Here is a 27,197-nt window from a genome sequence, read left to right on the forward strand (position 1 = left end):
AAAAAAAAATTTGTCAGAAAATGCAAAAATGGCATGGCACGTCATGGCATGGTATAAAACCAGTTGTCACGGAAAAGCAGCTTCATACCGCAGTGATAAGAACGATCTCTGTACAGCCAGCTTACAAAGGATGGTGTCATATGAGGATGCAAAAAAAAGGCTGCTTTGAACTTAGAGAGGGAAAAGTGGTCCATGGAAGCATTTGTGTAAGAAGCAGAGAGGTTTCTCTGGGCTAACTGCAGCAGCTATGCAGACTAGGGTGGGAGCTGGATGGCCACGCGACTAGAAGCTTCTCCAAGCAAGACAAGTGCTGGTGAGGGAACAACAGTCCTCTGAATAGTCCTGCTCACAGAAATTCCATAATGAAGTATAAGTTTCAAACACATTTTTTTGTTTGCTTTTGCTTACATGATTGGGTTGCACAATAATGCCAGAAAACAAATAAAGACTGTGTGTTGATACACAAAATGACCCTAACATTCCAGTATTAGAAGCCTAAAATTATTTATCATGGTACTTTGACAGATACTGCATATACAAAGAGATTAACTTGAGTTACCTCAATACAGACGATGGCTTCTGAATCTTCTAACAGCTGGGGCTACTAGGATTTTTTGTCAGTATCTCTCTCTGTACTTTGTTTTTCACTCTACATCAGGGACTCAAAGTATCAGGCCACACACAGTCAAAACAACAAGCCCTTCTCTCTCTACATTTTCTTGAGATGGCTGGTGACAAGGCTTATGGAGGAAAAAAATTAATGCAAAAAAGTTGATAAGTGAAAACAATTTTTTTTCATTCCACCTATTTTGGACTGTGTGGGAGAGCCCAACAGTGGGGAAGAGCAAAACCACAGCCACTGAGAAAATGTTTAAAACTGCCATGCCATTTGGAGGGGTTCTTATTTTTAAGGTATCTTTCTGTCATTTTTTGCTTATATGCTTCCTGTTTTCTGAATTTGTATAGATGCCCATTCAAGGTCAAATGTAATGCAATGCAGAACATCTGCTTAGAAGGGAATTGAAAACATACAAGATTACAGTTTTGTAATCCCCTATTATAGGTAAAGAATCATATTACAAGTTTGAATTCTTATAAGTGTATTGAAGAACAATCAACATATTTTAATTAAAATGGATTTAGAAAGTAAGATCTGTTTCAAGTTTGAGTGTCAAAGAATTACTATTCATAAACCCTGAGCAAATCTTGGCAGAGAAATTCAATTAGAGGAAAAATTATTAATAAAATTACAAAACATTAAAACATCTGGCTTCAGTAAATATGAATACTTTATTAAGAAGATGCAGCTTTAGTGGAATCATAACAACTCTTTTTTTTTTTTCATTATTACCTACAAAAAAGATATTTTATCCCTGACGTACCACCGTGCAACATGGGTGGAATAAAGATGCAGTCTGAACTACAATCTCGCTCAGTGACGTAGTCTAGTTAAAGCACATTTATTCTTTGAGCTAGCTGTGAAGTTCTAGCGTTTTCATTGATGGCATTCTTTGGGCAAGTATCTACAGTCTTTCTTTGAGAGAGTGTCTACACTATCCATTGATCACTACCTTCATGCTTGAAGATTTGCAACAATCAACTTCCTTATCTTGGGATAAGGACCCATTCCACCTTGAGGCACTTACTAGTTCCAGTAAGTTCAAGCATTTTTCTGCTTCCACATAGTCTGTGGTGGCAGTTAAATTCCTGAACATGTGTGGGGGCCAAAGCACCTCACTAAACTGTCAAAGGGGAGCTTTCTGAAGCAATGACATTGGAGGGCAGGGCAAAACAAGCACAATGCTGAACAACTCTATGGCCTCAACCTTCACAACCACTTCAATAACGGGCTTTCCTGAGCTCAAACCTCTTTGCTTCCACACATTGTCAGTTTTTGCTTGGATGGGGAATGTGTAGAAGGTACTTTTGAGCTGGAGCTTACATCTATAGTTATCTCAAATTTCTATGTCCCACATAAAACAAGTGGCTCCTTTTAAATTGCTTCGTGCTATAAGCAACCAAGTCTTAAACTCAAGAATGGCCTGTGCATCAGCAGTGCTTCCCTGAACACCTCTGCATGTCTCTGTTAGGCACTATCAATGAAGAAAGGACAGAGCTCTGTGACATTAGCCTTCTCTAGATTTCTGTCTGAATTGGATGAAGGCTTCAGTAACCCTCCTCCCCTGCTAGTGGGAGTCCTGCTGCGCAGAACAGCACAGAGCTTTGACACTGACCTGGTATTTTGATTTATAAAACTTCTTCCCGTAATTCTGATGGATTCACTTCCAACTTCCTCTACATTTCCTTTACTGAGAAATTAGCACCAGAAAAACTCTTGCTAATTAGCACTTATTTGTACTAAGGTGACACTATTCACAAAAGCACGGCCTGACTCTTCCAGTTTCTCTGCTTTCTACAGTTAGGAAAATGGATCAGGCAGGACTGATTACAGGATTGATTGCATTTGTGCATTTCAAGGCAGGAAGGAACCACTGAGAACAATTTTCTCCCTGATCTCCTGAGTCACACAAGCAGAGAAACATGATATAGCGATATCTGCAGCTACAGATTAGCTTTTAGAAAGATATCCAACATGGATTTGAAAGCATCATGTGATGGAAAATGTGCTACATGCACAGGTAATTTCTATCTGAATTGGAGTAGACAAGCTTTCAATCCCAAGATCTCATTATACTACCACCATTACATTCAGGATCTCCCTGCAGATACAGAACTAACCTCTGATCAAATCACCTCTTAATCTTCTTTCCATTTTAGATTAAGAACTGTCTGAATTGCTTAGGTTTTTGCCATTTAAGACATGTTTTGCAGCTCCTTCCAATGTTTCAACATCCTGTGGCTACCAGGTAAGTTTTAGCAATAGTGCCATTAGATCCCATTTCTTCATTTGAGCTGTCATTTATTTTTACTAAACATACTTTGAGTTGCCCGTCAGGGTCTTGCTACATAATTTAACATTTTAGTTAATACAAAACATCAGTTTTCCTTTTTATGACGTGGAGCTGAGATCACTAGTATCATGGCAAAATTGAAGCAGTAAGAATCAGAAAAGAATATAGTAACGGTGTCACTCCTTTTTAGATAAACTATTGTGCAGGCATTCAAATAATGGATGGTGAATTTTCAAATATATACTATGACGACTGAAATTTGGAGGAATGGGCCAATAGAACTTTTCCTAGTACTTGGATTAAGGAGCAGATATTTTAAGTTTTTAGGGGTCATATACGTCTTTGTTTGTAGAACATACCAAGTTGAACGATACGCACACCCTATCTTTCTATTTGATAGTACTGAAGGAGATTCAGCATGACAAAAGGGTTTATGAAAGTCTCTGTGAGGAAGATTAGACAATCCTTGGAAAATGAGAAATGAATGAAAAAAAAGAACGAGAATGAATGAGAAAAATGGAAAATGAGTGTGAATACTTCCCACAGGTTTTACTTCTTGTCCTTTGTGCTCAGTGTTCACTGATACCTTTATGGTTTGCTTCCTTTCTACCTTTGCGGAAAACCACAATCCAGAAATGTCTACTTCTGGAAGATGGTAGTTCAAAAATAGGCTGAAAGAATGCATAGCTATGAATGTTTTAAAAAGTGATCTGACAACGACTCGTTCTTTTTCTATACTTCTATAAAACTAAAGTTACAAGGATGGCTTAGGGGGAAATTTAATATGCAACAACACCTGACAAATAGGATGCACTGAATTTTTTTATTAGGTGTTTATAGTAGTCAAAAAATGCCTGTGACAAAAGGACCATTAACTTACTGAACATTCAGGATGAAGAAAAAATATAGTTAAAGCCAAAGGGAAAGCAGGGTTAAAGAACTACAAAATAAGCTACTGGCTTATATTAAAATTTTCCAAATCACAGGAATAGTGATGACATTAGCTGTCAATAAGCATTTAAAATTCACAACGATTTACTAATTCTGTAAAAGAAGTTTGCCAACAGGAAAAAAAATAAAGGAAAAAAAGAAAAGGAATAATTCAGGCATTTCTTGACTGCTAACCTGCGCTCTGTAACTCTCTAATCAATCTCTCTACTTATTCCCTAAGGTTTAATGTATGCATAATGAACTAATGGCAAAGAGGAATGACGACAGATGCATTCATTTGCATGAACTAACTTATTAGATAGTCAAGCTTGCTGAACAAATCACTGCAGCGAAACAGTAAAATGCACAGCTGCAAGAATGTACCTATGTGATTTCTTTTGTCATCTAAATTGCCAGCATATGCCACAGAATCAGCACAGAAACTGAAATGGCATCATATTAGCACCTAGTAATACTGTGCGTATTAACATGTGAGACAATAGGAACATTTTACACCTTCAGGTCACTTCAAGAAGCTGCATACTGTTCTCAGCGAATGTGACATCAGTGTAAGAGGCTTATATTATCCTGAAGCAGTCTCATTATTACACGCCACAGGAAAAAAAGACCTTCCTCTGTCAAACTCCAAAATGTGATGCATGTTTTCTATGAAAATTTTTTGGCTTTTTTTTCAACATTTCCTCTTATCCTCCAGAAACTTTAGGTGAAAAGGAATAAAGATGATTACACCTACCTGCCTCTCCAAAAATATTAAGACATGCTAGCTATATATTCTGTTTCACGTCTACTTCAAACGCACATCTTGTTCATTGTGTCTATTGCAATGGCTTTCTCTCCTTTCAGTGACTAGGAGATTAAGACAAAGACAGACAGGTAAGTGTCTCTATGAATTGAAGAAATAGCTAAAATCTTCAAATAGACTGAAACAGATAAAGATTCAGCTAAATAGTACTACCTGGAGGCTTCAAAGACCTCTTTCATTTCCAGCAAAATCCAATGTACAGAATCTCAACAGGCATTCAAACAGGAGAAACTGCTAACACAACTCAAACCACGCCTGTTGAAAATACTTACTTATTTTAAAATAAGATTGTCTGTGAAAAAGAGCTGTCACTTAATGAAGGCTGTTCTTAAAGAGAAGGAAACTGCCTGCTTGAGAGCACTTCTTCAGGTTGCCGACTCCATGCAAACAACTCACAAGACTGACTGTCCCTCTTTCTCTTCTCTGCTGTTAAAGGATATATTGTTAAAGGGTTTTTTAAGGAAATATTTAAATTCTAAATAATTTTAAGTTTACAAAATCACCTAAGGAACCTACCAGGCCTCTCTCAATAGAGGCCTCAGCACAGAGATATTCTATTATCACTTACAGTAAAATTTGATAACCAAAACTTGAGGAAAAACTATGGGAAAATTGTATTTTTACATTTGATATGGTTCTAGTTGGTACAAAACGTCTGAAAGTTACACAAACAAGTGCATTCTGAAACTTTTTTCTTCTCCAGATATACCAACATGTGGTGTTTTTGAAATGAAATAAACCTCTGCTCCCTGTGACCTGTATCTTTTCGCTTCGCTGCTGCTTACGCTGTGCTGCTCCCAGCTGTATGCCATGCCGCGTGCCCAGAAGCCTGGAAAGGCTGGGATCCCCACACCAGAGTAGTTCATGTGCACTTCAGTTATACTTCGTCACTGGATTTACGAACTAACCCAGGTTTAATAAATTGATGCTTTTCAGCTGAGGTCCGTATCACTGGGAAATTTCCATCTAGATGAGGCACTAAGCATCTGCAATTGCCATTCATTTTACCTGAAAAGACTGGGGCTCAAATCTTCTTTTTCTTTGTAGTACTGTACTGTTAAATTGCTTTGAAAAACTGATAGGCTTACTCACTTGACTAAAGCAATCACAACAGCATAAATCATACATTGCTTGTCTGTCCCAAATACAATACGAAATGCATCAACCTGAACTAGTTGGATTCCTTAACTCCTGTTTTCAGCCACTTTGATGCAAAAAAGCACCATGATTTAGACTTTAGAAATATAAAAAACTAATCCCTGCCCCCCTTTGTTTTTCTATGTCAGATTAACACTTTGACAGTAACAACAAACCATTTTATTTGCTTCCTCTTAACCCATTAGTTCCTGGCAAATAAACTGACCAGAGATCTAACTACAGACTCAAATTTTGCAGCTATAACTTCTGAAATCTTTACGGATGTCACTCCAGTCCTTAACTTGTAACAGATACTCAGATTTAACAGCTTGTTTTTTTCCTAACTTACAGCCGATCCTACAGTTTGGGCATACATATAAAGGACACCATATGCCAAACATGCAGATGTGCTTAGTATTTCTGCTATTTTTATAACACCACTTACTTTAGCACAGTTAATGGGAGTGTATCATACCAGTTTGAATGTACCCTATGGAGCTAAGAGTTACACCAACAAAGAATGTCTGGCATGATAGGATCTATTTTTACTTGTAAGTACACAACAAACAGTTCATTAAAATGGCCAGGAAGATTAGCATAATCTAAAGGCACAATTTGGAATTTTCTAAGAAGAACAGGAGAGGCAGATGATGGTATCTAATACTGCACAGAGTTATTTATCTAAACTGGAGAATTCAGAAGAATCACTAATGGTAAATGTTTCTAGACATTCTGAAGGTCACCCCCTCCAAGATTTTTTTGACTAAATATAGACGGGAAAGGTGATTTCTGCCTTAACAAACCTATCCAATAAACACATTTGCCCTAATTTTTTCTTAGCATTTGTAAAACATGTTCAACTATTGTATGGATTTTTCTTCTAAGCTCGCTTTGCCTAAATGTCTTGCAGGTCCCATCACAAAATTCCTTTTCTGCTAAGGGCAGATTTACACTAACAAAATGTCCCCAACGTGACTATGTAAGTGTGGATATAATGCCAAACCCTCCCAGCAGATATGAAGTCATAAAGGGGGAAAAAAGAAGCCAAAAAAAAATTAGACCAATTTGTCAAGCAAAAGAAGAGAGACAGCACTTCTGTGCTGAATGTCACTTTGCCTACCCTGAAGCTTTGCTCATTTAGAAATACTGTAAAATTCATACTTCCAACCAATCCGGCTTCACCAGCAGTATTTTCCAGGAACTATCTAGTTTATACATCTTACAGAATGCCTGTAATAAGAGTCTCTGCTCTGGATTTTCTTTCCCTTCTTGGTTTAGCAAAGTCTGGAGCAGATGATCTTCAGGCCATAACAGGTCTGCACATTCATCATGTTTTTTGCCAGGGAAGACCCAGGACTTCTGATGCATATAGAGATACCAGCCTAATGCTAACTGCTACCACCTGGTAAGAATATTTGGTACGGTTTTGAGATTATAATGTTTAATTTTAAATCATACATGCATTAGAAAAACACAAGATGATGCCCTGATATCTTCTGATCCCCATGTATTGACTACTGGTCAATAATATTTTTATAGGGTAGTAGATACATTAAAATGTGCATTGGATCAGCATATAGGATGTTCGAGACTCTACTCCAGCTTTGTACATAGAGAAAATTGGGACCATAAAATGTATCCATAACTTGTCAAAAATACTCTGAGAATCCCAACACCCTTAACTCAGACCATGAAAAACACATTTTACCATACATTACAGTCATGTCCAGCTATCACCCTAGTTAGCTAGTACTTAAGTTAGACTGACTGATTTAAACAGCTTGTCTATTATTTTCTGTGGTGTGGGATTAAGTAAATCAACCTCCAGGATTTTTATTATGTGCCCATCCACTTTATGCCCTCTATTGCAACATTATAGATATCTATAGACAGAATGAGAGGAAATGGACTCAAGTTGCGCCAGGGAAATTTAGACTGGACATTAGGAAAAATTTCTTTACTGAGAGAGTGGTGAAGCATTGGAACAGGCTGCCCAGGGAGGTGGTGGAGTCACCATCACTGGAATTGTTCAAAAAACATGTAGATATGGCACTTCAGGACATGGTTTAGCAGGCCTGGTGGTGTTGGATTGATGGTTGGACTTGATGATCTAACAGGTCTTTTCCAACCTTGATGGTTCTGTGATTACCTTTTGCTAGTGGGTAAGGAATAAAGCTCTTGGATTTTAATGGTCTCATTAGAGTTAGGTACCATCCTTATGATAAAATTGCAAAAATTCCTTACAAGGCATCTGGTTTTGTAGCTACAAGTTTGTAATGACTTTCAAATACACTTGCTAAATTTTCAATTCCAGAACTAATGATGTATCTTTTAGCCAGAACTCAATCTGAAAACTTTTTGGAAAAGTACATGTGTTTACTCCCATACGAGTATGTTCCATGCAAGTTATTTAGGATTGTACTGCAGCATTAGTTATTCTTGATAGATTTGGTCCATTATGCTGCAGTCTTAGTCTAATGGCAAGATTTCCATATATGACCTCTAACAATTTTTACTTCTAACTTTTGTGTACAGAAGCAATATTTTGGGATCAATATTCACACTGTGTTACCAGGTGTGCTCATAGTTTGTCAGTGATATCTAAAATTCCGCTGCAGCATGTGCCCCTCATTTTTCTACGACATTGGGTTTTTACTACCACAGAGGTCAATACTCATTTTCTATATCATTTATCTGACAAGTATTTGTCAGATATAATATGCGAAGAACGTCTTGGCAGGATCTTGTCTCAGAGTTAACTATTAAGCTAGGCTCGTTTTGCTTCACTGATAAAATCAATTAGCATTGAAGATAGGCACTTGTTCCTGCTTGGATTGATAATCACGGTGTTCTTCCACCAATATTTTCTGTGAATAAGAGCACTGAAATCTCTTGATTTTGGCCTCATTGCTATTTTACCCTACTAAAATTCTCCTTCTTTTGCTTTCTGTCCTCTTTTCAGTTCGTTAATAAGTGAGACTTTACTGAAAAGCCTTCTTTACACGCTTATTCACACATTAGTGGATTCCCAAGACCATGCAGATACAAAGTGAGAATGATACCTGCAATTTGGACAAGGACAATTAAAAAAAAAAAGATAAGCATCTGCATTCTACTAGCCTGTATATTACCTACAAAGTTAATAAAGTCTCCCACTCTATTAATGTAAGAGGTATGAATGGATGTATGTACCTATATATTAAAAAAACAGGTGCCCAGAAAATTAATTATGAAATTAATTTGGACAGAAAAGGATTTGGGAATCCTAACAGGTGATCAAAACTCTCACTGGCCAGAATAATTAATGCAAACCATAAACATGACAGTTTTACACAGCAATACTTAGTACATCTTTGTATTTAATTTAGTGAAATAGTGACTGTCACTTGGATGCTTTCTCTCATTCTTGTGACACAATTCAACAAGATTATTACTAACCAAAGAGAGGGTTGGAGAGTCAGAAAAGAGCCTTCAGAATAGTTAAAGAAACACACCTGGGAGCAAAAGACCCCAGAAGTACAATCTGTTTACTTTAAAAAAAGGAGGATTAAACGGTGATTTCATAATTAAGTACCTATAACAGATGAAGTGAATTTCGGTGAAAAACAACTCTTTATTACAAATGAAATGAAGCTGAAACCACACATACTCAAGCTAGAAATAAAAGCAGTGAGGCTAATTAACCACAAAAGGCTGTGATGGATTTTGTATGACTGGATACCTTAAATAGATTGAATGTTCCTCTGAAATACAATTCAAATACAAGTTGAAATATAAGTAAATTCAGGGAAGTTGTACGTTTAGATGGTCACCAAGGTCTCTTCTGGCCCACAAACACTATGTAATTTCACAACAAATACAGTAAAACCTGAAAGGATGAGCTCTTTGTTCTTACCACAAACAAAAAACTGGTTTGTAATGATGCTATAATTAACTTGTGGTATTACAGCTCCTACACAAAACAGATATGTTTAACTCTTTTATTCTACATTATGAGGCACGAATTCATATCTCTGTCTGCCCCACATATCAGGGATGCGATGAGGAAGACACAAAAGCACCAAAGTCTCTTTCCCTCTTTTGATTCTAAGCAGCATGAAAATGCTATTAAACAATCAAGAAAAGAAACAACCCTTTCTCCATCCACATGAAACAGTTTAAACCACTTCATACTGGCAAAATGGATATATAATTTTGTAACAACAAAAAAAAAATTAGCTTTTGATGTAAAAGTCAAGGATTACAGTGAGAGCTAGTAGCTTTGACCTACTGATACAGCTGAAAAGAAGAGGCAAGCTATTATCCAGTTCTGGAATAGCGTATTTTGGTGTCACCGTACTGTTATCTTAGTAGATGATATATTATTTCCTTGCTATCTTCATGCCCTGAATTTATAACCACTGTAGAAACTGAATGGGAGATTAAAAAAAAACAGATGGAAAGCATTCATTAATTCCTTTAAAAAGGTATTGGAAAATACATTAGGAACATCATTAAAAAAATCAAGTTAATTATCTATAACTGTAAGATAAAAAGAATCTATCAATTGCAAAAAGACCTAAGTAGGCAAATGATAAAAAATTAGCCTCGACTTCTCAGAGTAGCAAATTATTGAAACCTTAAAGGAACATGCTTAGATTTATTTTGCTAGTTATATGCTTCTGCATACAGCATTGTGGGCCACAGGACTTTTGAAAGACAGCAGTGCCCTGCTGGGTCAGATTAACACTCCATCTAGTCCTGCTCCATCTTGGAAAGCAAGAAAATGAGGTCCTCTTTAGGGAGAGAAAGAAAGCCTGCCTACTTTGTCCAGTCCAGCCTGCCACAGTTCCCCAACATCCAGTACTGTGACATTAGAGGGTACAATGCTCCTCAGTCTTTGTAATATTTACCCATGAACCACTTGCCAATTTGTTCAGTCCTTTCTGAATCCACTGACTCAGCCTGCATCCATGCATTTACTGCTTACTCATCCTCTCTGGTGATACTGGATCCAGGAGGATTGTCTCAATTGAATGATGCAGAAATCAGTTTTTCTGCTGAATCCACATTTTTGCTCCGATATTGGACTGATAATAGTATAGATAAGAATATCTAAATAGATTTCCACCCAAGAGAAAAAGATATTGCCTGAAATTTTTTTAATACATTTCGTCACTTCTGAACAGACTGGGGAACCTGAGCATCCTCATGGATCTTCTTCTCATGTAATTTCCATTTTTCTAAAGACACCCCTCTTTCTCCCCCATGGAAACCCAGCTGTGCTGTCCTGGGGAAGTGCAGTGGTTTTCAAGAGGTCAGTATCAAGCTTTAGCTTCTCAGTTACCTAAAACAACAAAGAACCTCTGGTAGCTATAACGGGCTGTTGTAGTCCATGAGGGACAGTTGAAGTCCAGTTTCACAAAGGAAGAGCTTTACAACTTCTTGTGGACAGCTGAGATTATTTGGATTGATGAGTCCTGTGTTCAGCCAGGAACGGACTGTGATCAGTTACACAACCACAGAGTTACAGAGTTACCCTGTGCTTGCCACCCCTTGCCATCACCTTTAAGGAGCATGTGGCTTTCCTCCCTCTTTCCAAACTCACCCAGCCTGTCCAGCTTCTCTTTCAGAGACTAGGTCTCCATAGCTCTCAAGCCTAGTCTTGACCATCTTTGTTTGGTTTTTCCTAGTTTCCCTCTCCTGACATAGCCTTTACAGCCTGCTCCCTCTTCTAACTGAAGCCTTTAAAGGACAATAAATTTTTCAACAGACATCACCATCGCTTTGATTAAAATGAATGAGACCAAACATCACAAGGATGTTTTCCCTTTGTGGAGTTCAGAGAGCATGCCAAAGGTGTGCAGGAAAACAACCAGGAGATAGGACTCCCAACTCAAGGAGACACAATGATGCTTCCCAGCCTATTTTCAGGTCCCAAGTGCCATTGAGAAACCCTATGGTATCCCAGTGCCAGCAAGGCAGGTGCTAGGGACTTGTGCTTCAAACTAAACAAATGGCCAATGGAGTACACGCACACGTACACACCACAAGAAGTTAGCTGAATACAGAAAGATTCACTCAAAATTGCCATCTCTGCCCCAAAATGTGTGTGTGCAAGGGCTAAATAGCAGAGACAGGTTTTTTAACGATGTTAGAGATACTAGATGGGGTTTCATCCTCATCATCCTACATATAGCTAAATTGATTTTGCTGGGAAAAACTGCAGCTGGAATAGTTTAATACATTTTATTTTGAAGGGCTGAAGTTTGGTAAAATCACATGCAACTAAATCCAAATATCCATAAAGGCTTTTCGTACCATCAGCAACAAATACTGCTATTGGCTGTGCCCATAATCAACTTTTATATAGAAGTAAAAAGAATTTAAAGTTATTTAACTTTTCAGACCTCATATCAGTTGGATATTTGAAAAAGTGCGATGTTCCTCATGTGCCGTATTGCCTTTAATGCATTTTCTTCCTCATTTATGGTGAAAGGAATAAAATTAGATTGTTCTCTATTCTAATCCTTTTCAGTATTGAAAAGCACTAGCATGATGGGGTAATTGTTGATCTGTAAAGGAAACGTATAACCAGCAATCTCGCTTAGGTAAGAACTCAGTAGGCTTTTTTCATTTTCTACAACACTGAAATTTCTTTCGGGTTTATCTGTGTATGAAATATGTTTACATGAACGGCATATATAAAATCATTCCAACAAAGTTATTTTGGTGGAAGGGAGGAAGGATAAGGAGGAAATCTTACTTCTTTCAATATTAAATATGTGAAAGCAAATTCAGGAATTTCCAGTGTTGATGAGAAGTAAAAGACATGTAGTTCTGCAGATGATTCACAGACCATTTGATAAACCTCGAGCAGGTTAAACAAACACACAGGGAAGACTGTAAATGATATGGCAACTGCAGCCTCCCATCAAACATGAAAATCAGCAAATGACTTTGCAGATCTAATAAACACCTCAAGTACAGAAAAGCTTACTAGCCTGTGATCTGCATTTCACAGGTCAAAACACTTGCTTCTGGTAGGAAACCACCCAAGATAGTTACCATAATAACTGTGACTGCAGAGGTTATTGCTAATGGATTTCTAAATGCTAAAGACCTCTTCAGTGGCAAATCTGAGCATTCTGTGCTGATTTTGGAAAGTACACAGTAGAAGTAAGTGTCTATGAGACAAATGCAAATTAAAATGCACACTTCAATTTCCTAACTGGGCCTTTAATGAGATATATACATTATTTTCAGGTTTTACTTCTGCAATGAATTCTTTTTTCCACAATGAGAACTATGAAAAACGTAGGGGATAATTTTGTGACAGGTTTCCTCAGGCAAATCATGCTCTTAACCTGCAAAACCAGTTAGCCAGTGAAGACTATTTAATATTTTAGTAGGGAATGAAGGATTATGGTAAGACAGCAGAGCATCTGTGAAATGGGAGTGCTTATGAAATCTGAGGGAAGCTGAAGTCAAAGGCAAGGCAGGTTTCTTTTGATTAGGCTGGAAAAGGTGATTGAGGTGTGCACGAGTTAAGCAACATTGCTTGAGAAGGCGGCTGCCCTGTAGCAAATGATGCAAAGGGGGCTGCTGAACTTAGCAGCACTCTGTCAAAAAATAATGGGATTGTTTACATCTTCTGTGGTTTTACTTGACACAGGAGTCTGAAGGAATTGGACCAAGATAACTGCAAGCATGAGAACAGTTGTTTCTGAACACCCGCTGCCTTGCCAATGCCATATTAATCACAGAGGAAAATAAAACTGCCTCTGGAGGTGTGTTTGCACATAGGTAAACATCTACCTACGGGGGATGGATCATCTGTCTGTCACATTTGTCAGTCATTGTGAACCTGGCTCAGGTGCTAACAGCTGAGCTACAACAAGAATAACCTGGGACCTGTCTTCCCTTCTAAGCAGTGTCATTTAATGAAACTTGTATCCTTGGATCACATCAGAAGTCTTTAATTTATTTTTTAATCCATGTAGATTTTTTTTTTCAATTTCTCCTATCTCTCTGTATTACTTTCTGTATTTCTCCCTTATTTCCGAGATTATCTCGTAAAAGAAAAATAATGCACTCTATATATTCTAGTATCATACTATGCTGTACAAACCTTCTCCTCATTTAAATTGTAGCATAACACGCACAAATGTTAAATTCAGCTAATGAAATTTTATGTCAGCAACTCATCATAACTGGATCACATGTTCTGTCTCTAATGGTAATCTATACTGGATCCTGGAGTTGCGTATATATTTTAACTCTCAATTGTTTTCTTATTTCTTCATGACCTTTGCTTGTTTTTCTATAGCAATATATTTTTGCTTTCAAGATTAAACAGACATTTCTATATGTTACAAAAAACCCAAAATCATAGTGAAGAAAGCAGAGTGGTCTTTAAAATTCTTCAGCTTCCAGCTGACCTACATTCAAGTTCGTTAGTTGTGGCCAGTAGACAAACCCCTCAGGAAAGTCACATTCGGTGCAGCCTGAGACAGAATATGAACATTTGCTGCACAGCAGGCTGTGGGGCAGGGAGGGTAATAAAAGGCATACTTTTGTATTTTTGTAAATAGCTAAATAACACCTGTATGTGTTCAGAACCAAGGATTAGAAGAAAACTGCCTTACTGCTTCCTACTAATGTATACATTGTGTATTTAAACATTTCAGAGCCTGAAAATTCCCAGGAGATTAATTATTGTTTTTATTACAATAATTCAGTATTTTATGACTTCTCCTCGGAATATTTTGTGTCCTAAGCAATTACTGAGGACACTACATCATACAGTAATTATTTTTTTATTACCAACTTTGTAAATATTATCCTTGCAAGGCATTTTAAAGTTCTTCGATTTGCGTGCGCTCCCTTCTAGCTCAGTAGTTCAAAATTCAGCCTACCCTAAAATTATGGTTAACATTTCATTTTTGCATTAAAATTCTGTTACCAAACTCCCCAAAAATGAGGCTGCAAAACTGCTAATAACAACAATACCAGAGCTTGAGACCTGCAGAAGACGCGCTCAGGGCTATACATTCACTCTGTGTTTTCCCTCCAGTTTGATGGCTAGCCCTGGTTTTGAGATCATCAGTGAGCTGAAATAGGAAACCTGTACTATAGCATCCTTCAAAGAATCAGGTAGTGTGGAAAGGAAGTGCAGTATTCACGCATATACAAAGGAACTGAAAAATCTGGTCACTTCAATTTCAAAGTCTTGACAATTATCCTTCAGAGTAGAGTGACCTATTTTAACAACTGACCTGTTAGTACATCCCTGCAACTGCATTCAAAACTTGAAAATGACAAATAATAATTAAAAAAATAGGTTAGAGAGAAAACCAGGCTCCCCATGGTGGAAAAAATGTCAAGGAATGGTTTATAATATGCAGATTTGGTCTTTCCTGCTCTTCTCCATAAGGGTTGGCACACACTCTCACCATAAATACAGACAATTTGCCTGTTCAGCAGATCAAGTATCACCATGGAGTAGAAGGTGGCTGGAATGAGATTTGGGAAGGTGTAACGGCTCCTATGGGTCCCAGGGGCCGGCACAGCTGGAGCACAAGGGTTAGGTAGGAGGTGAAACAAGAGTGGCTCAAAGACAACACGATGAGGGGCAACACTTCAAGGACCTTTTGCTAGGTGCATTGAGCAGGGCAGAAGGCAGGCAGCTGTGTTATTCTTCTGTCACAGAGAAAAGGAAATTTCCTCTGAGGAAATATTCCCACTATGTCTCCTCGTTATTTGGCGCCAGTTCTTTGAACAAGAATTCACTCAGGAGAGAGAGCGAGCTACATGACTGCAATCCTCCTAGCTAAACTAAATCTCTGAATTCACAGATGATTCAAACAGCTGTCCCAGACTACAGTTTGCATTATAGTTTTCTTGAGCCCTTGACCACTTCAGGCAATAAAAATTCATATTTCTAGAAGTCTCCCATAGTGCAGATGTCTGAGTCAGTAAATGCAACAAGTAAAATGCATGGATTTTTTTTAAATTAATGTCAAATAGATTGGGTACAAATCAGCTTTCCCCTAAAAAAATAGACTTTAAACCCAATCAAAACCATTTGCAGAATTTAACTGAAACTTACTAATGATTTCAGCCAACAAAAATAAAAACACTGAGAAGCTGAAACATTTCAGCTCTTTAAAAACTGTGGGGTATTTGACTATTTATTTTAATTTTTTTTTAATAATAGTAACTTTTAAGACTCAATAAAAAGCACATACAGAATTGGACTAAAAACAAAATGAAACTTTTGTTGCAGATTTTATGAAATATTTTAATCAGCTTCAAATTTATGGTGTCTTCTTTTGTTTTATGGAGGAATTACTTTTACGCTTGTGCCAGGTCATTTCTTTCCCCTCCATCTCTCCCAGTTTTCAGTGATGAATTGAAAATAAACAAATACATGAAGTGAACAATTTGCACAACATCAGTGTTGACAGGTTTCTCCACACTGTTAAAACAGATAAGAGGGCATTGGATTTTAGTCTGGAAAGCATGGGAGCAGCTATTCAGCCTGTCCACATTCAGGACAGCACTGAGAACATGCTTATCTTTAAGCATATGTTAAAGTCTCCTTGATTTCAAAGTGCCTCTTTAATAGTGGTTATCAGCTCTTGACATTGCATCAGTACTGTTGGAATATTTGATGGCCTTTTTAAAGCTCCTGCAGGAATAAGCAACCACAGGAACGACACCTTTGACTCAAATGCTATTGACCTAAAGCTTTCCCTCAGAGCTAGGCACTGCTTCGGACCCTCGGCAAGCCGGGAGGAAACCTCAGCCCAGGAACTCAACGGGAACTACGGCCCTCTAAACCTAGGGATTCGAGAGGTTAGCTAACAAGTGAGTATCAAACACTTTATTTTTAAATTACAGATGTTTTTAACTGCACCTGTGATTCTGAGAAAAGGGTCTTACGTGAATTTTGAAACACGTTGCTTTCATTTATGTGCCTAAGTACTAGTCCAACAGTGATAGTTTCCTGAATGAGGCACAGTCCACATCCCCTTGGCTTCTGTAACCTACTACATGGGCAGACTAGTAATAAGTTTTAATTATATACTGGTCGACAGTCTAAATTTAAAGGTTCAGAGGAGAAAATCTGTTTGTTTCTTACTTTGGAGGCTGCTTGTCATGCTGGCGTTACCTCAAGCCTCACCTTTACATGAAGGAATTCTGACTGTAAAGCTAAATGTTTCAAACAATCATGTATATATAACTATAAACACCTACACATCTGCAAAATTACACCCAAGTTTCAAACTGCAATATATTAACGCATATAATTTGAATTAACTGTAATTTCAGCAATTCTGTAAATCCCTTTGAAAGGATCTGTTGCATGTTGATTTTGTGCCATATGAAGACATGATAAATATGACATGTAGTCTCATCACATGAATAATGCATTCTGCATCTTAAGCAAGCGAGTTCTGCTCCAGAGAGATGCTTAATCCATTCCCTGCTTCTGGGGATGAAAGGAATTAAACTCAGTGCACTGATTTCACAGTATGTGCTCATTTGACTTTAATTATAAAATGATTATTTCAACATTTTTTTCCTGTAAAATAAACCAAGTCTGAGCTCCATCTAACCTCCACAGAATTATATTATTTCTCTGTGCATTCAGTCTTTGATCATCAATACTGCACTTTCAATACAGTTTCACATGGAAGGATAAAAACCTCTTGGGGTTTACAGTTGTTATAGTAGCTTCAGGTCTCACAGCGACAAAAGCTCCTCTTTTTGATATCTGGCCAATGGAAGGAGCACTGGAATCCTTTAAAGTGAATTCAAATGTTGTGAGAAGAAACTTTCACCAAGCACAGGGAGATGATATGATCCCACACTACACTGGAAGATTTACATCACGCATCCTGGATATATATTTTCACCAGTATTTTTTTCCACAGGCTGTTCAAACCCATGCAAAGCTCAGTATAAGATCATTTACCTTGCTAAAACCCAAAAGTTTTCTCTTGGCTGATTCAATGGCCAGAGCATTCCTTGGGAATAGGACATCTACTGTCCGTGTCTCAGGAATGACAGAGCGTCCAGTGGATTAGACAGCTATACTGTCAAAGGCACCGCTGTGCTTCAAGCTTGAAAAAACAGCACTTTAGGAATGTGATATTTTATCAGGCATACAACCTGGGGAGAATAGAAATTAATGCTTTCCGTACAGTGTACCCTCCCCACGTAAGGATTACTGACAGTAACTCCAGTTGACATGTCTCCATCCAGGGCTAGAAGAATTTACCAGGTTCATTGCATCATACCTTCCAATTCAAAAGCTATTTGGAGCTGACCTACAAACTGTCAGAAGCCAGACCCTGTCCCCAACCAAAAGCAGCTGTACTACTTCCGGTCTCAAACTAGTTAATGCTACTAGTTAATGCTACTAGTACTCCTTTTACTGCCAAACCAAGCTGGTTGCTGGGATGCGTCTGCATCTGTGTGAAGACTAATCCATAATGTGGATAAATTGCCCACAGACAAGCAAGAATAGATGCTATTTACAAGGTGCTAGCTTACATATAAAACGTGGGGTCAAATTTTCTCAGTGTCCAAGTGATATAAAAGTTCATGGGTTATTTTCAGAAACCTCAATCAGCTCCTAAATGTTCAATTTACTTCCCAAAACAGTGCTTAGTTTTACAAAGGTATTTATGTATCTAAACCCACAACATCCACTGTGCTAGAATGTGAATTTGTCAGGGCATGAAGAAGCTTTAATTATTATTTTTTTATAATATTCCAACCAACTCAATCTCATTTATCTTTTGGGGCTCCTAAGGTCAAGAGATGCAAGAATGCATTAAGATAAATGTCTTCACTATATTAAAAGCTGAAGAACATACATAAGCTTAGATCATTTTTTTCAGAACACCTGAAATGAAACAGAGTACATCTCACCAAACACTTGTCAGTATTATTTCTCTGAACAAACTGTGACTCATGCAGAGCACACAGGAAAGATTTCTCTGCAATACTCTCAAAAACTCCAGAATATGCAGCAACTTTTAAAAATATTAAAAATAAATGGGCGTTGGTCATGTCAACTATTCAACGCTCAAAATTTCTAATCTTATCAAACGCTCTAAAGAAAAATTGCACCGCATCAATTTTCATCAAACCTTGTCTTTAAATAACATAACTGAAAATCATCAGTTCTCAAAATGTCATGTGAAACCATGAACTTCAGTCTGTATTTGGGCCTTAGAATAAGTGTTTTATAAATACAATAACCACACCATAAATGACAATTACTAGGTTCACAGTGAAAAAATTGAAATTTTTTTTTTAAAGAAGTAGATACTTAGTATGTTAAATAGTAGTGACCTACGAGCATTATCTGAAGAGGTACCCGTATAGAGGTCTTGATTCACTCTGAAGAACAATGAATCTTGATTTGTATTGACTTGGAGAAAAAAAATCTGGTTGGTGTTTGTTTAAAGAATTTCTCATAACAATAACTGGACACTGGACACTGTAGTCATGTCATTTCACAATGGTTATGATCTTCATGATTCTACCATAAAAATAACAATCTTTAAATCACTAGGATGTTTTCAACAGACAAAAATGTTCATTATGAGCAACAGTAAATCATCCATCTCTCTCTCACAGAAACATGCATACAAAGCATCCACAAAACATGTACTTTGGCCCTTCAGAAACACTACAGTTATTGGGATGAGATCTGAGCCTGGCAGTGGTAAAGGTCTGAGATCTGTCCCCTGTATCCATAGCCTCCTTATGGGTTGTCTGACTTTGTTCAATAACAAGGCCACGGAGTACAGAGAATATTAACATTAGTCATTAGAAGGTGGGTGACCTGACCTTACAGTTTCTGATTTCTGTTGGAATACATCTTCCCTTCGAGTCAGAGGTTACCATGCTTGAGGTGAGACTGGCAACATCAGTTATTCTGCCTGTGCACAACCTTTGTCAGTATTCATTTGTTTTCATTAAAAGATCTCTCAAATTTTACTTGAGATGAAAATCTGCTTAGATTGTTGCGTAATACATACAAAACTTGCTTTTCATAGGCACTTTTCGCAGACTTGTTTAAAATAATTAAAGGAGACACAGGTTCGAAGATCACATGGAAGTTAACCATTGATCTAATGGTCCAGCTTTGTGCGATAGGATGACAGGAAATACAAGGATTACGTGTAGCAGAAAATCACGTTAAGATGAGAACTCTGACAGAGCGTTGCTCTGCTAGATTTCTGAGCCTGTACAATCAGCAGTGGAAAATATGAGCCAATCTCCCTACGCCATCGAAACCAGATATCAAAGAACAGATTTCATGGGGCCTGAAAATACGCAAGCCTCTGATGAAAAGGTTGTTGTGATGAATGCCTGAAATCTGCTGCAAAAGACACAGACACAGGGATGTTCTTCACAGCAAAAGCCCAAGGTAACCTCACTGCAGGAACTCTTTACAACTCCCATGGAACCTTCCTTATAAAGTTGCTTGGTAGTAAACTGTAATTCATTTGCTTTTTGTAACCAGTTGAATTTTGATTAGTATTACCTTGCTGTTCACAAACAAGTTAAGTGTTGTAAAAAAGCAAAGCAAGTCTTACCTGGAATACTCTGTCTCCTCACAGACAGTGCTCCATCAGGTGGCTTTGCCTGGTTTGCAGACTTTGTGTAGGGACTCTCATCTAAACAGAAACAAGCAACACTTCCAGTTACTGTTAAATATAATGTTAAAAACAATGTCATTTTAACCCAAATACTGTGTGAACTAGCAATGCAGATCGCACAAGCTGCTGTGAGCTAGATGAGGATGGGTATTTCTGAATGCTGACTCAATGCTCAATGTCATGTTTAGACTCGATGACAAAGGCTCTGCATAGCAGAGATGAGAAGGATGGGGTCAGACAAAAATCAGAGATAACACTTAGTTGATGACAGGCTTGATATACAATGGCCTTTTTGGTTTTAACATAATCATAGAAACTTTCCTTTTTCTCATGTTAAGAAGCTTCACATGCCAAAGACTTGAGTGAGAAAGGTACCATCCCTGTTCAGGAGTGAAAAGCTTCCAGAAGCTTTTGAATATTCCGGTTGTAAAGATGCACTCCTTTTCCTTTGGGATCTGTCAGCGGGTGGTTCCTTTTCTGTTGTAATGATTGATTGGGGAAAACATCAGAAAGCTGTTGCCAAATAGGCCAGGCACATTTATGCCTGAAGAATGGCACTGTGACAGTCTGTGTCTAAGTAGGAGGCTACGAGGAACACCTACTGATCAACCCCAGCACATAAGAGACCACTAACGGTGGGATGAGCAGATGAGTCATCAATGAAAGGCAGCATTAGGCAGAAAGTAAGTCAATTCTACACCCCTCTTAAGAGCAGAACAACAGTAAGGAAAAAATCAACCATATCGTAGCTTTAAAAAGGACAAGCTATAAGCTCAGGAAAGAAATGTGAACAAAGGAGAAGAAATAATATTATGTATTTTATTACTTCAATCAAAAGAACAGAATCAGAAGAAACTAGGCTTTTGTCTTGCTGGTCCTTTAATCGAGTGCTCAAACACTTTCAAGTATTATCAAATCCTTCTATTTGCATATTTTCCTTCAGGTTGTGAAGGACCAATGAGCTTACAGCATGTGCATGAATACATGCTTAAATACAGAACAATGAGTAAAGGAATCAAAGACTACATTATCTGGTATAGCATCCTCAGATCAAGTAGAATCATATAAACATTTTCTGGATAATCAATTTTTTCTTTTCAGCTGATACTCTTGACATAATAAACCTTGTTTGCTGATTACACTACTTACATCTTGCAAAGTCTCAAACTCTTTTAGAAACTTGCATCAAAGACAGCAGTCCATTTTTATACAAGTGAGATAAGGGTCTGATAGCATAATTTAATTTAAAACCAGGTCTCAGAAAGAAGTGACTAGAAGAGCTGGTTGGCTTTTAAAACTAGAACATCTGCAATGAACTCTGCTTCTGTTAGGTGGATGCAGTAACAAAAAACCTTAATGAGTTAAAAAAAAAAAGACGAAAGAAAAAGACAAAACATTGTTGTATAGCCATGCACCTTGATGAAAATGCAGCAAGTAATGAAGAACGTATATTGGTAAAATACCTCAACAGCCAATATAATTGCTTTTTCTACAGTAAAATGAACTCCCATTGCTTTAGGACTACATTGTTACAAGGAGAAAGATAACAGGCTTGACTATACTGCACGCTAGTACAAACTCCAAGAAAATAAAGCTGGCAGCTGCAGGAAATACAGAAGCATGAAAAAATATTAACATAGATCCAGCTACACAATTTAAGAAAAAGGTAGACATGTAAACCTTTATTCTTCCATTTGAGGAAAGTGGAAAAGCTAATATTATTGCATATGCAGAATATACATCCCCTCATTAAAGAAAAAAATTAAAATAAAAGTGAACTAGGGCTTCTGAAAGAAGTAGCATTATCTTTCTTCTTTTATAGAAGAAGCGCCGCTGAGCTCGAACTCAAGACAAGGCTCTCTGAACAGCCTTGCTAACTCATATCAATACCAAAAAAATAGAGCTCATCAATAACATGTAGCTTACATGTCCTATCCATTTACTTATTTGCAGGTGCTGAACATGACAGCAGATAGTGTGAGACATGCATTTTTCTATTAAAAAGTGGGCAGGAAACATAATACAATTTCTCAGGAACCGACGGATGATGATGACTTTTGGGCCCTATTTGAATGCATGCCCTACCTATGAAAAATGTACCAATTTACAGAACAAAACAGTCCTCTCTTAGGCAGACTTATTACATATGAATTCTTTTCATCAGATTGGAGAGAAGGCAAAAAGGAAAGAAGAATTTTCACAACCAGACCTTTTTCATTGAATCTTTGTCACTGAGCAAATCAGCTACAGTCTCTGGTTGGAATAAGATTTTCCCAATATTGCATTGCACTGGGCGTACCTGCAGCTATCCTGACTTCAGAATAAAGGACAAGCCTGCAAACCTTTCTGCTTAACAGCACCAACGAGGGGAGGGGAGTGCACATTCAAACTACTTACGAGGGAGCTGGAGCAAAAAGTCTAGTATTTTCTACATAATAACTGGCAGATATGAAAGGTAACTGAGACTGCATATATGAGTAAGCTAGTATTTTAATTTAAGCATATTAACATCGAAAACTTGTCAGATATTTATATGGGTTAGGTACTGTAGGCATATAATTGTGTTACATTTCTCAATCTGTCTACATATTTTCACAGCAAAAAAAGAGGTCCCAAAAGTTGCTTCATAAACTTTTGAACCCCTGTTCATGCAAAATACACCCAATTATTATTGGGAAAGAACAATGAGCCATTGTATCATCAGTGGATTGAGAAGCCGTTCCCAGGACAGGAAGGAATTATCTTTCAATGCCCATTTAACAGTAAAATCACACTGCAACATAACTAGAAATCAGTGTAAAGGATTCCCAGAAGCAAAGGAAAACAAATATAACCAACTGGAGAATGAATGCTAACAGCCTTATTGAGATGCTTATTTGAGACAGAAAAGTAATATAAAGAGCAGACAGATGCAGAAATAGATGTCATCCTAAAGAACAGAGTAACTAAAGAGACAAGGAAGCCCTGATAGCCCTGAAATGTCAGACACATTCATGTTGTCAAAAAGGGAAAAATCTGTTTGTATGTATTAGCAAAGTTGTATGTGTGGCCACAAGAATTTATTATCAAATCATAATTTACTGATGTCCTCATCTGCTCTATAGTTAGCAGGGAGGGTCTTAAAACATGCAAAAATATCTCATGACAGCGGTACCTAGAGGGATTTGTCTAGGTGTTTTGTATTACCAGCTTCACCCTCTACAGCACAGATAGACTTCTTGGAGGCGAAACCCAACCCAGCAAGCCAACACCCTGAAGAGGCAAAGGAGCAAAAGGGTACGAAGCATTCCCTGCAATAGGAGACAATAACTCAAAATTGGGTAAAGATGTGACGTGTTTAAGAAGACACACCTAGAAAGCAGAGGGAGAAACAGGCTAGATTCAGAAGCGTAAATCTCACCTAGCTACACCCCTAATAATAATACATCAGCAGGGAGCAAGTCACAGTCCATAAAGAATTCACAGGCCAAACTGCATCGCCTCCAAGCACAGAAAGGCCTTCACCTGGAACACACAGACAGGCAGCTGCAAATGCTGCTGCTTGGTGCACCATGTCCTGCCCGCTTCTGGAGGAATCGCACTGCGGGCGGCCACGTTCACTACAGTAGGACTAGCTTAGCTATGCACATACGCTCTTGGAGCTGCATTAATTACATCACTGGCTTCCAACACCCCCCCCCCCAGTTTCATCTAAGAGATTAGACAACCCAGGGCAAACAATTTCTACCAAATCAGTAGGTCACATAAAGGTGACTGCTATGCCAGCAGCTCTCTTTACTCAGTGACTACAGGAAACCAACCCTCTTATGCTGTTAACAGGTTGGGGGCATTTTCCCCCAAAATTCATACTTTGCATGTTTCTTGCAGTTGTAAATGTGCAATAGCGAACAAGATGCCCACTGTGTAATTCACCTCCTTCCTGGCAGAACACAGCAATAATCCCAGAGGTGAAATCTTGCAGATTACTGAGATTCTTAACCAGCAAATCAAAATGATCTTCCTGTTCCCTCCTTTTACTTGTCCTCATGGAACAGTCCCAAATACCAGTACCAGTAGCTCACATATCATCTTTTCAAAGCTCTGCACACAATCCTTCTAATTAGACTGCAAAGATAACGGTAACTGCAAAGTGGACAGGCAAGTAGTCCTACTGCTTACAGCTATTACTGTACACTTACTGCCTTTAGCTATTGACTGTGAGGCAGATGAACAGCTTTTTGCACTTTCCTGCCTATTTTTAACCTGCTGGCATCTCTACCCTGTAAATGAATGATTCATTCTTTGAGCTAGGGACCATGCTGTGACCCATTTATATCATTCTGTGTTGCTCTTACTATGCAGGGGGGGGCCCTCTGTCCAAGACTAAGGGCTCTATACGCTGTAACAAACCAACAGTAATGTAACCCTACAAAGATTATGTGCTGGACAATGTGTATAGATGTCTATAAAGTGCTTGGTACTGTGCTAGCAAAATGACTGTATGTAATCTTTAGATATTTGCTGTATTCAGTTTAATATCGTTTGAAGGATACCAACTGGGGACACATAAGGAATAAAAGGAAAGCCTAAAGATATTTCCTCAACAGTCAAGGCCAGGAATTCAACGTATTGGGCGGTTTATGGCTGCTGAACCATTTGCATGTCTCTCGAGGTAGCCATGAAAGCTATTGCCACAAGGATGTTGTTTACAGATGTGGTAAAACCTAAGAGCACTCCCTCCTTCAAGTCTTCACAACCGGTTAGATGATGTTTCCTTCACTGCTGCTGACGCATGTGCAGGCGATAACTACCGAACCCAGTAAAAGCGTCCAAATCCTGTGCAGCACCAGGTGGTCCCAGAAGGCGACTATGTACAACTGCGTCCTGTTGGATACGAATGGCAAGCTTCTTCCCGCCCCACTGGGAACAGCTACTGAGTGGCTCAGCGGCTGCCACTTTGGCCCTCCTACAGGAAGAGGAAATGTGAAGCTCCTTCACGGTCCTATCTTGTCTCTCCCACGGAACAGCTAATTCTCAGCTCTACGTCACTACTTGTACCTGTTTCTCTTCTGCAAAGCCTGCATTCCTCTGGGAGCAGAGGAAATAACATGGCACCAAATTTGTATGTGAGGAATTTCAAATGCAGGGTGATTTTTTAACATTGAGGAGCTTGGAAGCTATATTAAATTTTTTTCAACAGTAGATGTAGGAGCATTATGAGGGAGAACAGAGAACTTCCACCTTTCAGTTTTCCATTCTCATTCTTCAACAGCTTACTTACGTCTCGCGGCAGGATAAGCTGTTCTTCGGCCAAGAGAGAACTGAATTTAAACCTTTTTAGAGTTTGACCATGTAGCTCCTAAGTAAACTTCAGAACCCAAGCAAGTGAAATCTGAGGTGTTCCTCAAATGTTCCCCCACTGCGAACCATCTTCAACTAAACATGAGTCCCAAGACTCCACAAGGAAGCACATTACATCTTCAGCTGGCTACACCTCCAGCTGTCTCAGTGTACAGGAGGAGTAAGATCGACTGCGTGTGTTTTTGCTTACACTGTTTGGGATAGCATGCACCGCAGACTAGTAGAGAATCACATACCTGTACAGAGGTAGAGGATGACAACACAACAAATTGTCAAGAGGATGATTACAGCTGAGAGAAGAACATCCCCATGATTAGTTTCTCAAAAATTAAAAGCACCAGGGTCACAGTTATTACTTCAGGCATTCCTAGATTTGTAATATCCCTTTCACAGAAATTTGCCACTCCTTAACTTTATAATGAAGAATATTTTTCACTAAAAGCAACAGATTTTGATGAACCCTGCCAGCACAGCACAAAATACCATAGGTTCTCATACTTCTTATATCTGAAACTTATCCTGAATTTTATGTTTAAATGGCATAAAGCTCAGCATTATCTAAAGGCAAAATTTTTGGCACAGTATCATACCAGTGACAGTTGGTAAATTCTGAGCTACAGCATTCTCAGTTATCCCCACAGCTTGCAGCTGGAGGTTTTCACAGATAAAAAATAAACATGCATCCACTGATGTCTGTGGTTTACAGAAGCTCTGAAGTTGAGAAAAGCTTACACAGAGTCTCAGTACAACTTTTAGGACCATTCCTGGAGCAACTCACTCTCTTCTAAATTCAGACCTATCTGTTAAAGATCTTCCATTCTGTAAGAAAGCCGAAATATTTACTGGAGCAGGGACTCAAACCCTGGTCTCACATTCATAGATGAGTACCCAAACTCCCAGCTACACAATCATTCAGTCTTGCTTGCTCACTCTGATCAATGTTTGATGTATGTTATACAAAGTAAAAAAGATTAAAGCTATCTCTACAATCAACTCCAAGCCCTGCACTGGATCAGGCAGAAGAGGGAATCTGAACTCAAGATCCCCTCTGTACCCCTGTGAGTAGCCCAGCCACTACAAAGTCATCAGGACCACTCTAGAAAAATGCCCCTGATCCCACCTAAGCTCAACTCCTCAATTCCAGCTCTTTGTTTCTGGTAAAAATGCATAACCATTTTCTCTGAACTGTTACAAATTCTGGAAAATGTAATTTTCAGGTTGATCTACAGCAATGGGAAGGGAAAAAAATATCAAGAAGGGAGCTGAAGCTTGGTTATCACACTGCCCTACAGCTTCCAGCTGAGAGGATTTCTTTTAAAGACTGTGAACAAATCTTTTCCCTGAACTTAATCTATTAAGTTCATTCATTCTGAATGAGAACTGACTAAA

At 38.3% G+C, this 27,197-nt stretch overlaps 1 protein-coding gene across 5 annotated transcripts in view; it reads right to left on the bottom strand.

Annotated features, from left to right (window-relative positions):
• GRIP1 (glutamate receptor interacting protein 1) overlaps nt 1-27,197 on the bottom strand; it is a 232,440-nt gene that overhangs the window by 87,251 nt on the left and 117,992 nt on the right. For all 5 annotated transcript variants that reach the window (XM_059816079.1, XM_059816077.1, XM_059816078.1 and 2 more), the window contains exon 2: nt 20,406-20,486. In XM_059816079.1, the coding sequence (XP_059672062.1) occupies nt 20,406-20,486 (81 nt within the window). The remainder of the gene's footprint in view (nt 1-20,405; nt 20,487-27,197) is intronic.

This window comes from Gavia stellata, chromosome 4 (assembly GCF_030936135.1).
Source record: "Gavia stellata isolate bGavSte3 chromosome 4, bGavSte3.hap2, whole genome shotgun sequence".
NCBI classification, from domain to species: Eukaryota; Metazoa; Chordata; class Aves; order Gaviiformes; family Gaviidae; genus Gavia; species Gavia stellata.